General features: G+C 34.6%; 1 protein-coding gene across 2 annotated transcripts in view; it reads left to right on the plus strand.

The window, feature by feature from the left end:
* The window catches only part of JAK2 (Janus kinase 2), a 50,758-nt gene that overhangs the window by 15,171 nt on the left and 22,178 nt on the right, over nucleotides 1-13,409 (plus strand). Inside the window, exons 4-10 of one of the 2 annotated variants that reach the window (XM_010217141.2) lie at nucleotides 2,308-2,431; nucleotides 3,413-3,530; nucleotides 3,993-4,138; nucleotides 6,609-6,930; nucleotides 9,198-9,317; nucleotides 11,008-11,165; nucleotides 12,565-12,676. In XM_010217141.2, the coding sequence (XP_010215443.2) occupies nucleotides 2,308-2,431; nucleotides 3,413-3,530; nucleotides 3,993-4,138; nucleotides 6,609-6,930; nucleotides 9,198-9,317; nucleotides 11,008-11,165; nucleotides 12,565-12,676 (1,100 nt within the window). Of the gene's footprint in view, nucleotides 1-2,307; nucleotides 2,432-3,412; nucleotides 3,531-3,992; nucleotides 4,139-6,608; nucleotides 6,931-9,197; nucleotides 9,318-11,007; nucleotides 11,166-12,564; nucleotides 12,677-13,409 lie in introns of those variants that run through there. The other variant, XM_088521014.1, reaches the window with a different exon arrangement.

The raw sequence follows: 13,409 nt of genomic DNA on the forward strand, positions 1-13,409 counted from the left end.
TTTTCTTTTTTTGTATTTTTAGTTCTCATCATTTTTTGGGGAAAGCACACACACCCTTCAGCTATCAGCCACATTAAATATTTTTCCAATTAGTAGTGGTGCTAAGAATTACATAAAAATAGAAACTTCTGACCTCTCTGTCGTCAGGATTTATGGGCAATTTTTGAATGTCTATAAAAGGATTTACTTTAATGGCTCCACTTCAAGTGGAGTTATATTCTGGGAAAGATGCACACTCTCACTTCTTGAGAGGGTACAGTGGAAACATTAAGTTTCCTTATTGCTCACCTTTATTTTTTAAAGAGGAAGAATGAGGTAAATTAAGAAGGAAGTTGGAATAGCATCATAGTGTGCCATATGCAGTGTAAAAGCTACTGCTTTGAACCCAAGTTGTTCTTTGGAAAGTCTGGTTGTAAACAAAAACGAAGGAAAAGGGAAAAAGCTTAACTTGATTAAGAAATTGAAGGTGAATATTAATTTTTTTATAGATATATGACAGCTATAGGCAATTTTAATAAAGAAGAGTCTATTGCTTTCTTAATATTCCTTATTCATCTTAACATTTCTGTTTTCTGCAAATTTTGAATTTGAGTGTAGCTTCCATATTGTTTTCATGACTCTAAGAGAACACTAGAAGAAAGTATTTTCCTTAGAACATATAATCTTCCTTTACTTAAATTTCACCACTATTGTAGCGTATGTTTTTCAAAGATAAATTCACTATATATTGCCTTTTCTGTCTGTTTATTTAGTTGTATCAAGTTGTTCTGGGAAATTCTGTAGTAGATGACATTTGAGGGGGTGTATCTGTAGTCCTGTGGTGTGCCTAAGGTTCATTTAATGATAGTTGAATTCAATTTAAAGTAACTTAACTGTTTTCAAGACAGCTTTTGCTGGTGTGGTCTTCAGCTTCTTGCAAAGTTCTGTGTATGCCTGAACTCATGTACTTTTAACTGCTGGGATTAAATTGCAGTTAAGTCTTGGTTTGTGGTGCAGACTTAGGCTGGACATTGCTTGGTATAGTGATAGTTGTCCTCTTGTATCTAAATCAGAAGTTTTTGTTCTAACTAAATATTTTTATATTAATGCCTGAGCTCTGAACAGCATTACTTTGTATATTAAAGTTCTCCTTAAGTTCTATCAAAGGCTTATTTTAAAAAATTATGAGCATGTTTAAACTTGGAGCATCTGTTTTGTCAGTTTCCTTATTTCCTTAAGTTAATGGGTTTTTTTTCTTTGCTTTCATTTTCTCTGATAGAGAACAATTTTGTATTCTTTCTCTGCTTTATGTTTTATGTATCGTTCATTACCTTTTCCTTGATTATGCAGGAATTATATATTTTTTCTTAGTATTTTCACCTACTGATGTGATTTTTTTTAATAGCAGATAAACATTGTTAAATATTTTTCATGAACTCCCTTTACAAACCATTCAGTCAATTGTGAGTTACAAAACTACATATATAAGCCTTGGGTTTATTGTGAACAAGATTGCTTGTTCAGGTAGTTGTTTTGAATCATCTTGACCCATTTGTCTTCTATAGTGACTAAATTTATAATAACAGAGGGAAAGGAAACAAAGTGTGAAATGTTATTTTCCTTTGAAGGGTTAGAACACATGTTAATTTCTTTGCTATTATAATTCTTTATAAGGCAGCACAGAAGACAGGAAATGTCCTTCCAAATAAAAAGAGTTGATTTCCATATTTTGTGATTAGGTAGGTCTGGCTGTTAGTTCCCATTAAAACAGTTTCGAATTGTTTTGGAAAAATCATTTTCTTGTTATATGTCATTAACAGTACGTGTTTATTTTGTCCTTAACTGAGTTAAAGAAATGTAGATGGCAGGTGCTTGCCCTACTCATGATGATTTTCTTTGTACTGCTTTGCTCTAAATTTTTCTTAAGTCTAAAAATGTAAGATGACTGGATATATTTTGGGAAAGGTAAGTAAAAAGGCAATGCACGGTTCTTTGTTGTTATTTCTTAATTAAAGTGAAAGGTAGAGGACCCGTTGTGTTAAATGCCATTCTAAAAAATCTGTAATATAGCTATGAAGTATAGGATTACAAGTGAATACAGTCCACAGTAAGAGAACCTAAGAATGAGAAAGTAAATCAACAAAAACGACTTGCACTTTATAGGATGCTGGTTGCAATGGGATTAATGTGACAGAGCAACAATTGGAGAACATGTGTCAAATTGCTACTAACTTGCAAGTTGGTTTTTTTTGTTTGTTTCTTTTTTCGGTAGAGTTGATTCTATTTAATAATGGTTTCTTAAAGGTTGTTTCTGTCTTCTTTGTTCAGGTATCATGCCAGTGTATCATAACATGTTTGCACTCATGAGTAAGACAGACAGAATTTGGTTTCCCCCAAATCACATCTTCCATGTGGATGAAGCAACCAGATTCACTGTACTTTACAGGATAAGGTAATGTAACTCAAATGTAAGTCTTTTTTTCATACTAATTCAAAAATTATGTAAGAAAAAGAAATAAGATACTTAACTGAGGGATAATGTCTTAAAAATTGCAGGCAGATTGTCAGATAAAAGATAAAAGATATAGGTAAAATAATAAATAAAACTAAGTAAGCTTGAAAGATATATTTTTGTCTACTGTCTGCATCCAACAGACTATTGTTTGCTATTACAGATTGAAGAAACAAGCAATCAAAATAAAATAGAAGTAAAAATAGTACTTTTTCTTTGTAGTAGCAATCCATTTGATCTCCTGTGTGTTTCCATTATCTATTGGAATCCTGCGAGTTCTGAAATGTAAAATTGTATCATGAGGATGGAACAATTCTGTTTGATCTGACTTTTGAAAGTGGTAATTTAAAGTTGCATACACAGTATTTCTTATAAGGAATATAGAAGTCCTTGTAATAAGGATCATTATTTCTTTGAATTATATAATGTGGCCTGGGCAGGCTGTTGCAAGGATGCTTTACCTTGACATACCCCTTTTAATTTCTCCCCTTCTGAGTTTTTCAAGAGATGAAATATCCAGTGAATCCTATTCAAATTTCTATAGTTGAGATTCTTGCTCACAGGATGTGATATATTTTTACCCTCTCCATGTTTGAACCAGTCTACATAGCCCTGCCTCAAGGCAACTGCAAGTCAGTGACACGAGATTCTCTGATCTGATCAATGAGATTACTTGGCAGAACTGCCAGATCTTTCTACCAGTCCAGCTTCTTACTTTGGTTAAATGCCGTACTTCAGGACACAAAGAACTGAGTCCAAAGCTTTATTTAATTCTTCCAGTTAGAGGGCTCCATACTGACTCCAATATGGAGTCCTCTACACCAATTGACACTAATTATATTTCTATGAAAGAGAAAATGCAGACGTGTTGGTATGTAAAATTATCAGCTTACCAGTATTTTTCTAAATATTTCCTAACAGGTTTTATTTTCCACACTGGTACTGCAATGGCACAAGCAGAGCATATCGGTATGGCATTCTTCGGGGTTCTGAAAGCCCTGTTCTTGATGATATTGTCATGTCTTACCTATTTGCACAGGTATGACTTCTTTTTTTTCTCCTTCATGCCAACTGGTAAAGGTCTTTGTTCCCTTTCATTTCTTGCTGTATAGGCTTTTTTGACTGCTTGAAATCAAAAATGAAATACAGAAATGAAATTCAGGGTGATATTGTGGTCTTCAAGAGAAGAAACTCAAGTGACTGTTGTGGGAAGAGCAGTGACAGTATGTGTCTCCTTTCTTGTGCCACTGGCACATGTGGAAGTATTTCAACCCTCTTTTGGACTGATAAAGTGTGTGACATCGTTTTCCCATTGACCTTCTTGGACTTTTACAATAGAATATTGCAAGCGATGCTACTAAGCCTGGTGGTAGCTGGTGTTTGACATGAATATGTATAACTGGGAACAAAATGGTTCAGTCCTAAGAATTCGGTCATTTAAAAATTTTTCTGTTGCACAGCAATGCAAAAATTTTCATTTCTCATATTCCTACTTCCTTAGTGGCGAGATGACTTTTTGAATGGGTGGATACAAATGCCTGTTACTCATGAAACACAAGAAGAATGCCTTGGAATGGCTGTTCTGGATATGATGAGAGTAGCCAAAGAAAAGGACCAAACCCCACTGGCTATTTACAATTCAGTCAGGTAACTGCATACATACTTCAAAACTTAATTACGCATACAGGCTACCTAAAACAGTGCTTTTGCACAAAAGCATCTGTTGGGTGGAGTTGTTCAACTATTGACAGTTGTGGGTTTTTTTTTTTTTTCTGTTTGCATAGTGGCTCTGTTAGTTTACTTGTAATGCAAACTGCATATTAATAGAAAGTTTATATCAAGACTGCCATTCTTCATGTCTGTGGGTGTATGGATTTTGTCTTAATGGCAAGACAGCAGTTTGTGGAAAATAACAGAAGGAATAATTAGTACTGGCAGAGACCCCATACTCAGATCAGGGCCAATTTCAAAGCTGGATCAAATTTCTTAGGGCTTTATTCTTCAAGTTTTGAAAATCTTCAGAGATAGAGACTTTTACTGTATCAGTATGCATCTTTGTCCTTCATATAATCATTTATATTGAGGAAGATTTTTTTTTTTCCTTATCTCATTAAAATGTCCCTTGTGTTGTGTCCATTGCCTCTTGTCCTTTCTTTGGGCACATTTGCAAATAGCCTTAATCAGTCATCTTTATTGTCTTTGACTGATTAGATTAGCTTTGACTAGTTTTAGTTAGAAGCTCCTACTTTACCTTCTTTTCTCCAAACTGAACTGAAATCAAGCTCTCCTTGGTCCCCTATGTAGTATATTGTGCTCCGGGCCCCTAACTGTATTAACTATCATCTTTCCGCTGAACTCACTGTAGTTCATTGATGTCTGTTTATGTAGTGGGGTCACCAAAACTGAATTGAGGAACATTGTGGGGATTTCTCAAGCAAGAGGAGGATGATCATCTCCCTGTACTTGCTGTCTAGGCCCTTACTAATGCAGTCCTGTATGTGGTTAGCTTTCATGACCTTAAGAGATACACTGTAACTTATATTCAATCAGCACTTCCATATCTTTTTTGAAAAGCTGATTTCTAGCTTGCTGACTGCCTAACCTGTACTGATATATAAGGTTATGCCATCACAGACAGAGGACTTCACATTTGCTTTGTTAAACTTTCTATTTCTTCAGGCACTATGTCTTCGGTGTGTTTAGATTTCAGTAAAAAACTTGTCTTTCAATGTATCAAACGCACCCTCCAATTTGTTGGCATGCGTGAACTTGATAGAATTTGTGTTCCACTCCATTGTCCAGGTTGTTAATGAGGATGACAGTGTCATGCCCAGGATCAGCTTCTGAGGAGAACATCTAATAAAATTCAGTCTGCTAGCTCATTACTGTCATAGCCCTGTTCTCCAGCCAAGTTTCCTCCCAATCTGCAGTTCACCCAATCCAGTCCATATCTTGACTGTTGTCCTACAAGGTTTCTACATGACTATGCTGAAGATATTGCTGAAGTCAAAAGAAACAACATTCACTTAGTCAAGTGAGACAGTCGTTTTATCATAGCAGGCAGTCGAGTTATTTGTACGTGAATGTAGTAAGTCCTTGTTGGTCGTTCCTATTCATCTGTGTTCCTTATGTGCCTGCATATGGCTTCCATGAGTGATTATGACTTCCGGGAAAGAGCTCCATAATGTTACTGAGGACTGAGGCTGGGCTGCCTGGCCAGTTGTTTTCCACATTCTCCTTTTTCCTCTTGAAGATGAGTATGTTGTGTGTACCTTTCCTGATGGCCATGATCTTTCAAAGATGAAGGGTATCAATCTCCTTAATGGTATCTAACAACTCCTTTTGATCCAGTGTACTGTACTATCCAATGTATCTGTACTATGAGTAGTATTTTGTTCCATAGACTCCCTCAATAGGCGCAGGGGGATGTAGATGGGGCCTTTATACTGAACACTGAGGTAAAGAAAGCATTGTATACCTTGGCCTTCATCTTGCCATTACATTTCCTAATCAGATTCCACTTCAGCTAAGCTATTTCTCTTTCTGCTTGATAATTAATCCTTCTTGCCTGCCTTTTAATGAAACCTTGAAGAAAGGGCTATACAGATCAACACAATGTTCCTGTTTTTGAGTGGTTTTTAGCCCCAAAGAATATAGACTGTGGTATAGAAAACTTAAATAAGAATCAACTGCAGGTTTGTATTTAGTCACCTATATTTTCAACCAGAACATCTGATCATTTCTGTCTCCCATTCCATTTACCTCTTTCCAGCTTCTATACCAAGCAAAACAAATCCATTGTTTTTAACCTGGAGTTTCCTCCTACTGTCCTTTTTCAAACTGTAGCAGTGGCTGAAGCAGAAATGTCATTATTTACAGAAAGTACATTTATTAATATGATAAAACTGAATGAGAAAAAACAGGAAGAGATGGGTGTGCATTTGAAATGATAAACTACAGATTGAAAAAAAACTTCAATATTTTATTTAAAATAAAAAAATCGTTCCAGTTAATGGAGAAGGTGATTATATGTTGCCTTGCTTAGCACAGAAATAGTTATCTTTCCTAGATTTAGTGAATAAACTCAGAAGGTTTTTTGCTGATTATGTATTCACAGCTACAAAACGTTTTTGCCTAAATGTGTTCGAGCAAAAATCCAAGACTATCACATTTTGACACGAAAAAGAATAAGATACAGGTTCCGAAAATTTATACAACAGTTTGGCCAATGCAAAGCTACTGCCAGAAACTTGAAACTTAAATATCTTATAAATCTGGAAACCCTTCAGTCTGCCTTCTATTCAGAGGTTTTTGAAGTAAAAGAACCTGGTGGAGATCCTTCTGGAGAGGAGAGTTTTGCAACTATTGTAATAACTGGAAATGGTGGAATTCAGTGCTCAAGAGGAAAACTTAAAGACTGTGAGACACTTGCAGAACAGGTAATCTTTCTAAATGCAGCTGCCTTATTTAGATTCTGCATTTTTTTGTGTGACAGTGATTTCCTTATGTTAGAAGTTCTGGTTGTTTAAAATGACTTCAGATTAATTATAAAATTTCTATATGGCAGATGCAAACATATTTTTCTTGACTTGAATAGTGTAACATTTTTAAATTAGTTCTTATCAGTGCATTACAAATAAAAGACAGTACTTGAACACTAAATAGTTTAACAAATGAAAAATTCAGTGTTAGAACATTGAAATTGTAAAAACTGATATGCAAAACCCATGTCTTTGACTCCAGAAATTAGTAAAATGTGTACCATCCTCAAGCTCTATCTGAGATCAGTGTTTTGAGATGAAAAGCAAGATAAAACAAAATAAAATTACCTGTACATCCTTCCTGCTGCACTTAGTTGCCTGCCAGTAGATGAACTAACAAATTACACTTCTATAACTGCAGGCCATATAGGTTTTGCTCAGGAATTAGAATGATTCAATAACTTGTTGTAATCATTCGCAGTTACATCTTTATCAGGTTTCTTCCTGCTGTGTATGACATACCAGCATAAGTATTCATTGGTCAGATTTATGAGAATTGATGTTTTTAAAGTAACTCTTGAGTGCTGGGATTTCCCAAAGAAGAAATGAAAGCAAAACACAGTTCAGTTTTACTGAACAATGTAATCTGTTACTTCACTAGTTTTTATGCATAGTAAAAGCAGTCAAGACCGAACTATGAAATTGATTATATTTTACAAAGGACTACAGTAACTTGTGAAAATATCTTTTTTTCTTGTACCCAGATTTTTTAAAAACTTTTTTTAGGATAGTTTTAGATTGATACTAGATTCATTTACTTAACTGTTACACATCAGCCTTCCATTCTTGCTAAGATTTTGCAAGTGGATTCCAGTCATCTGGTATCTTTAAACACCATTTTAATGAAATTATTTATAATTTTGTGTAAACAAATACTATACATGTTATATTGTTTGTGCGCGAGAAACAAACCTTTAGATTTAAATAGTATTTAAATTGATTTTTCCATGTAGAGATTTCAAAATTACTTTTCATGGTTAGTAAGTGTTATGCTTCCAATTTGCTGAGAAGAGATGTGATGAAGGCTGCATGTGTTTGCACTAGTACAGAAATCGTGCATAACTGGTTGTGAAAACTTAGTAATGGAATGTAACTTGTTGTAAGTATGATTATAACTCCCATTTCAACAAACTACTGTGAAATTTACTGAGATATTGAATTGGAACAAGATTTTTATTTTTTGAGGGTGGGAGTGACATATTTGGGGTAGGGAGAAAATTGTCTTCACAGTTCATGATTCTGGCAGCCCAGTTTGAATAAAAGAATTTCAGGGACTTCTGTGCATTTGTGTTGATTTATGCTTCTGCTAACCTAGGCCTTGAGAGTCAGTACATGCTCAGTATATTCTTGCAGAAAGTTTACAGTAATGTAAAGGGATATGCTTACCTGAATAAGGTATTAACAAGAAAAACTATTTTAGCTAGATCACTCTTGGTATAAAGTTGATCCTTAGCATGTAAAATTCTACAGAAAACAAGAAAAGGAGCCCTGTAACCCTCTTTGGTTAGGGTGCTTGTAATAAGGTCCCAAAGAAAAACCCCTCAAAAAAAGATTATTCACAGTGTGCCATTTTTTATTTTTCACAAAACACCACTGCACAGATCCAAAAAATGCTTAAATCTAAATCAAAAACCTTTGTATGCGTGTGTATTCCCACTTTTTGGGGGGATCCTCCTAGTAATGTTTCTTTAAACAAAGAATTCTTTCTTTTAATGATGCGTTTGAGATTTTAGGTTCTTCTTTGCTAGGGTCAGGTTTTGGAAATGTAAATTTTGTTGCATTAAGACTGCTACCTTCACAATCAACAAAACCACTTGTTCAGGAATTTTTCATATTTTGGAGACTATATTTTCAATTTGACTCATTTGACAATATATTTTGATCTAACCCCTGGCAGCCGGATAGAAGACTGTCATAGTAAGGGAACTGAGGTGCAGATGAGAGCTGTTTGGAAAAAGAAAATCCTAATTGGATATATATGTATTTCTACATAAAGATTAGTGTAATTTCTGGGGTTAATTTCTTCTCTTTTGAATTCCTTTCTGTAGTATTCTCTAGAAATATTAGTTTAGTATTGTCTGAAATTATTATTTTCAGTGTTGGATATAAGTTCCTAATTGAAATTTATGTTATATTGCTGATGGTATAACCAATGTTTGTTGTAGGATTTACAAACATACTGTGATTTTCCTGATATCATCGATGTCAGCATCAAACAAGCAAGCCAAGAAGGTTCCAGTGAGAGAAGAATTGTCACCATTCACAAGCAAGACAGCAAGAATCTGGTCTGTTGACTTTTCTGCATTTGTTTAAAAGAAAAAAAAAGTTACTTTGAGCAGACTGTGATTGCTATGGTATTTATTATGTTATGTTACTGTATGTTAATTAAGCAGAAGATGAAAATGCATTTTTGCAGTATAAGTAGTGTGTGAAAATAGTGAAGATCCTATGCATTTGAAGTTCTCTGCAATAATTGAAATAGATATTTACAACTGAGGTGAATTCCTGATATACAGATTGGTCTTTTTCTTCATTGGACTCTCGTACCAGACTCTGTGATTTTTAGCTATGTAGCATACTGCACGTGTGGTGACATGATAAGCTAACTGCTAGTGACTAACATTGGAAAGAGACATCAAAATGCTCCGAAGGAGTGCTGGTACACAGAGGTGGAATACAGAGTCATATGATTTTATTTGATTTATAGTATAATTGATGTTCTCATTTATTTCCTGCATTAATGGTGCACAATTGTTAAGAATTTTGATTTTTTTCAGAATATCTCATTAAAAAACAAGAGTGACTGGGTGTTTGTGATGTATATGCATGATGTTTAGAATGCAAAATTACTTCTAATGGAGGAAGCTTGCTTAACCTTGAGCACCTAATATTCTTTTAAAAGGTTCTCAGTAGTGGTAGAGTTGGGTAGTTCAGTGCATATGCTTGTAACGACAAAACTGACTTTCGAGGAGCTTATCTAAAGCAAATGCTATATTTTCTGGATAGAAATTTGTAACACTTCCATGTTTTGAAGTGTAGTGGTCCATGCTTTTCACATGGATACTTCACATGCTACAGTTAGCTGTTCATTATCTAGATTAACCTTTCAGAATCCTTTATAAAAAAAATATTTGACAGTGGCTTAAGCACACATGGATGCTTTAAAACTGTGGAGTTCCAGATCTGTCGGTTGTGCAGGTGTTCTGATCATGTTGAAACAGCTGGAAACATGGTTGTTACCAAGTTCTCTTCTAATAAGGAATGTGAAGGCTCCACACAAGTTCTTACCTCGTGTTCAAGGGCGTCAGCTTTTTTTATTTGTTGGTTAATAAAAAAAAAAAAAAACTTTGTTTACTTTTTGTTTAGTTAAGTGTCCTCAGAGTCTTGGGCAAGGGGGTTTTAATATTGCCAAGCTCTTAACCATTCAGTGCATTCTGCACAGGCCTTTTACGCAGCCTTCTTTCCTTTGACCTTGTCATTCACAGCCCAGCTTCCCTCCACTGCATGTCTCATCTTGGTCAGCAGGCAAAGGTCTCTGAGCCATAAATATTCAGTCAAGTAGCTTTTTAAAGATTTTTCTTTGCTAATTGAGCAGAGTCCCATAAATCTTTGGTAAGCAGAATCTTTTCCCTTAGGAAAGAAATTTTGACTGTAATAAAGACCTGAATAGCATCAGCCTGAGTTTTCCGTTTCAGCTATTCACTCTTGTTTTCATTTCATTTCATTTGCTTTCTAGAGCACATTCACTTGTGTTTCACTTTGAACATTAAAAGTTTCTGTCAACTTTTGTGCACCTGAGTTAAAAATAGACAAATAGTAATAAAAACCAATGTGGGTATATTTAGTGTAGACATGTATTTATGTGTTATATTCTTACAATTTCCAGAATTTTGTATTGCCTATTATAAATTGAATAATCTCTCTCTCTCTCTCTCTCTCTTTCTTTCTCTCTATTTTACACCTGCAATTCAACAGGAGGCTGAATTTCAGTCATTAAAAGAAGCTCTCTCCTTTGTATCATTAATTGATGGATATTACAGATTAACTGCAGATGCACACCATTATCTCTGCAAAGAAGTAGCACCACCGTCAGTGCTTGAAAATATCCAAAGCAACTGCCATGGGCCAATTTTGTAAGCTGTTTTCTAGTATCATAACAAATTGATTTTGCTTTTGAAAGATGAAATTTAGCCAACTGTGAATCCTGATGGACATCTTGATATATGTACTTACTACATATATCTAATACAAAATGTTTCATTTTTCCCCATAATTTTTATCTTTGCAGAATGCAGTGTTTTCTTAATTTATTATCAAAAAAAAATGCTGATTTTAATTTTCATCCTTTAGAATTCTCTTTTTTTTTTCTCCCACTGAGATATGCAGTAAAGACATGATGCTGAACTTACAAAATTATAGTTACTACCATAGCAACAATGTAGGTGATAAACAAAGAATCTCATGATTTTGCTGTGGCCTCTAGCAGAAATAGTATCTGACTTGCAAAGGGTTAAAGGAAAATTCAGCTAATACTAGCTTCAATATTTGAGGAAGGAATACAGGAAGTTCTTGACCACATATATAGGAATTTCTGTTTATTTTTAGTATTTTCTACTTACTCATTTTCTCCGTTTTTTAAAGAAGGAATTTGGTATTTATATTGTTTTTTTAACAGTTGACAGTGTTGTTTGTTGTTTGCAGAAGGATACATGCTGAGTTTAACAATGTTTTAAGATGGCAAAATAAAATAACCACTTTTTTCAGCCTATAGAAACCTTGAAGGCTTTCCCAATATGTGCAAGAGAGTTACCATATGTTGCATAAAACTAGCACTACTCTATTCAATAGATCTTTCTGGAAACTTAGCAGTGACAGAAAGCATAGGTGCTACAATCCTCAGAAGAGAAGAAGGATGGAGACCAATACAAATTAAATTAGATTACTTGCTTCTGCAGACATAGACTAAAGCCATATGTTGAACCTTTTTAGGACTGCAGAGAAAGACGTGAAACGAGTCTGAATCTTTCCAGACCATTTTATTCCTTCTTGTTGGAACTAGACGGAAATAGTCATTTATGAAAATTATGAAGATGTGTTTAAGGGAAAATTAGCTTTTGCAGTAATAAATGATGGAAGAAAATTTATTTTAATTCCTCTTTTCTTTTAGCACTTTCCCTTGCTAAATTTGCCACCCTGTTTTACTAATTTTAGCTTATGTATGAGGCATCTTTTTACAGTTTGTTCCATGATCGAAATATATATATTTTAGACTTTAAGGTTTCTTATGAAATGGGTGATTGTGGTGTTTTCAGTATTGAAAATTTTTATTACGCTTTTCTCTGTATAAGTAGCTATTCTGAATACTGTAAAACAAAGGGCCCAAAAATTGGCTGAAGTGAAATTCTAAAGAACTGAGAACTTTAATTGTCGTTAAAATGTTATACATCTAATTGTTAGTGCTTGTTAGTCAATCTCTGCTGTTTTTGATTTTTGAAATTATGCAGTATTAAATATATTTTATTTTTATTGTAGCATGGACTTTGCCATCAACAAACTGAAGAAAGCAGGTAATCAGACTGGCTTCTATGTTCTTCGTTGCAGTCCTAAAGATTTCAAAAAGTACTTCCTCACCTTTGCCATAGAGGTTGGTATTTTGCCTTGTTTAGCATTTGTACAATTTTCCTTTCATGAGAACAGAGGCTCACAGCAAACTATTCTGAGTTTTCTCTTCAGACGGTTTGTGGGGTTCTATAGCTACCTGTGTTAGGTGGAGAAAACTTCCTGATCCTGCAAGAAGCACGTGCTGATCTGTGTATGGTCAGATACCCAGTGTGCCTTTGAGAATAAGAGAATTAGCAAAGAGAGAGCTTGAGAGTTCTGGGAAGGGTGAAAAGGTTTTTGTTTTTTTGTGGCGATATTTTTTTTTTTTTTTTTGAAACAGACTGGGGCTTGGTTATACTGGTTATATAGTTAGCTCTGTTGGTGATCTGTCAGTGTCTCTCCAAGTTCTCCTTGGTTTTGTTTTTGGAGGGCCTCTGGGGTTTTTTTGATTGTTTTTGTTTTGTCATTCTATGGCAGCTGTTACATCAACATAGATCTGTTAAGCATATGTTAACTAGAATGGAAATCACAGTAGAAATGCCTGCAATTCTAATGCTGCTAAAGAGTCAGATAGACTTCGGGTCTGGAATGTTTCTTATTATTTAAGCTGAGCTACTTTGGGAGCTCATAAGTAGAGGAAGTAACTTGTGGGCTTTCTTGTTGGTTTGCAAAAAGATAGCATATTTGCCAAATACTGTCAGACATTTGCACATCTCTGGAAACAACAACAACAAAAATATTGGTGTGGATGAGGAAGCAAACAACCATTTTGAGAT

Source organism: Tinamus guttatus, unplaced genomic scaffold (genome assembly GCF_059628265.1).
Source record: "Tinamus guttatus ecotype Peru unplaced genomic scaffold, ASM5962826v1 Tinamus_guttatus_pri_ptg000110l, whole genome shotgun sequence".
NCBI classification, from domain to species: Eukaryota; Metazoa; Chordata; class Aves; order Tinamiformes; family Tinamidae; genus Tinamus; species Tinamus guttatus.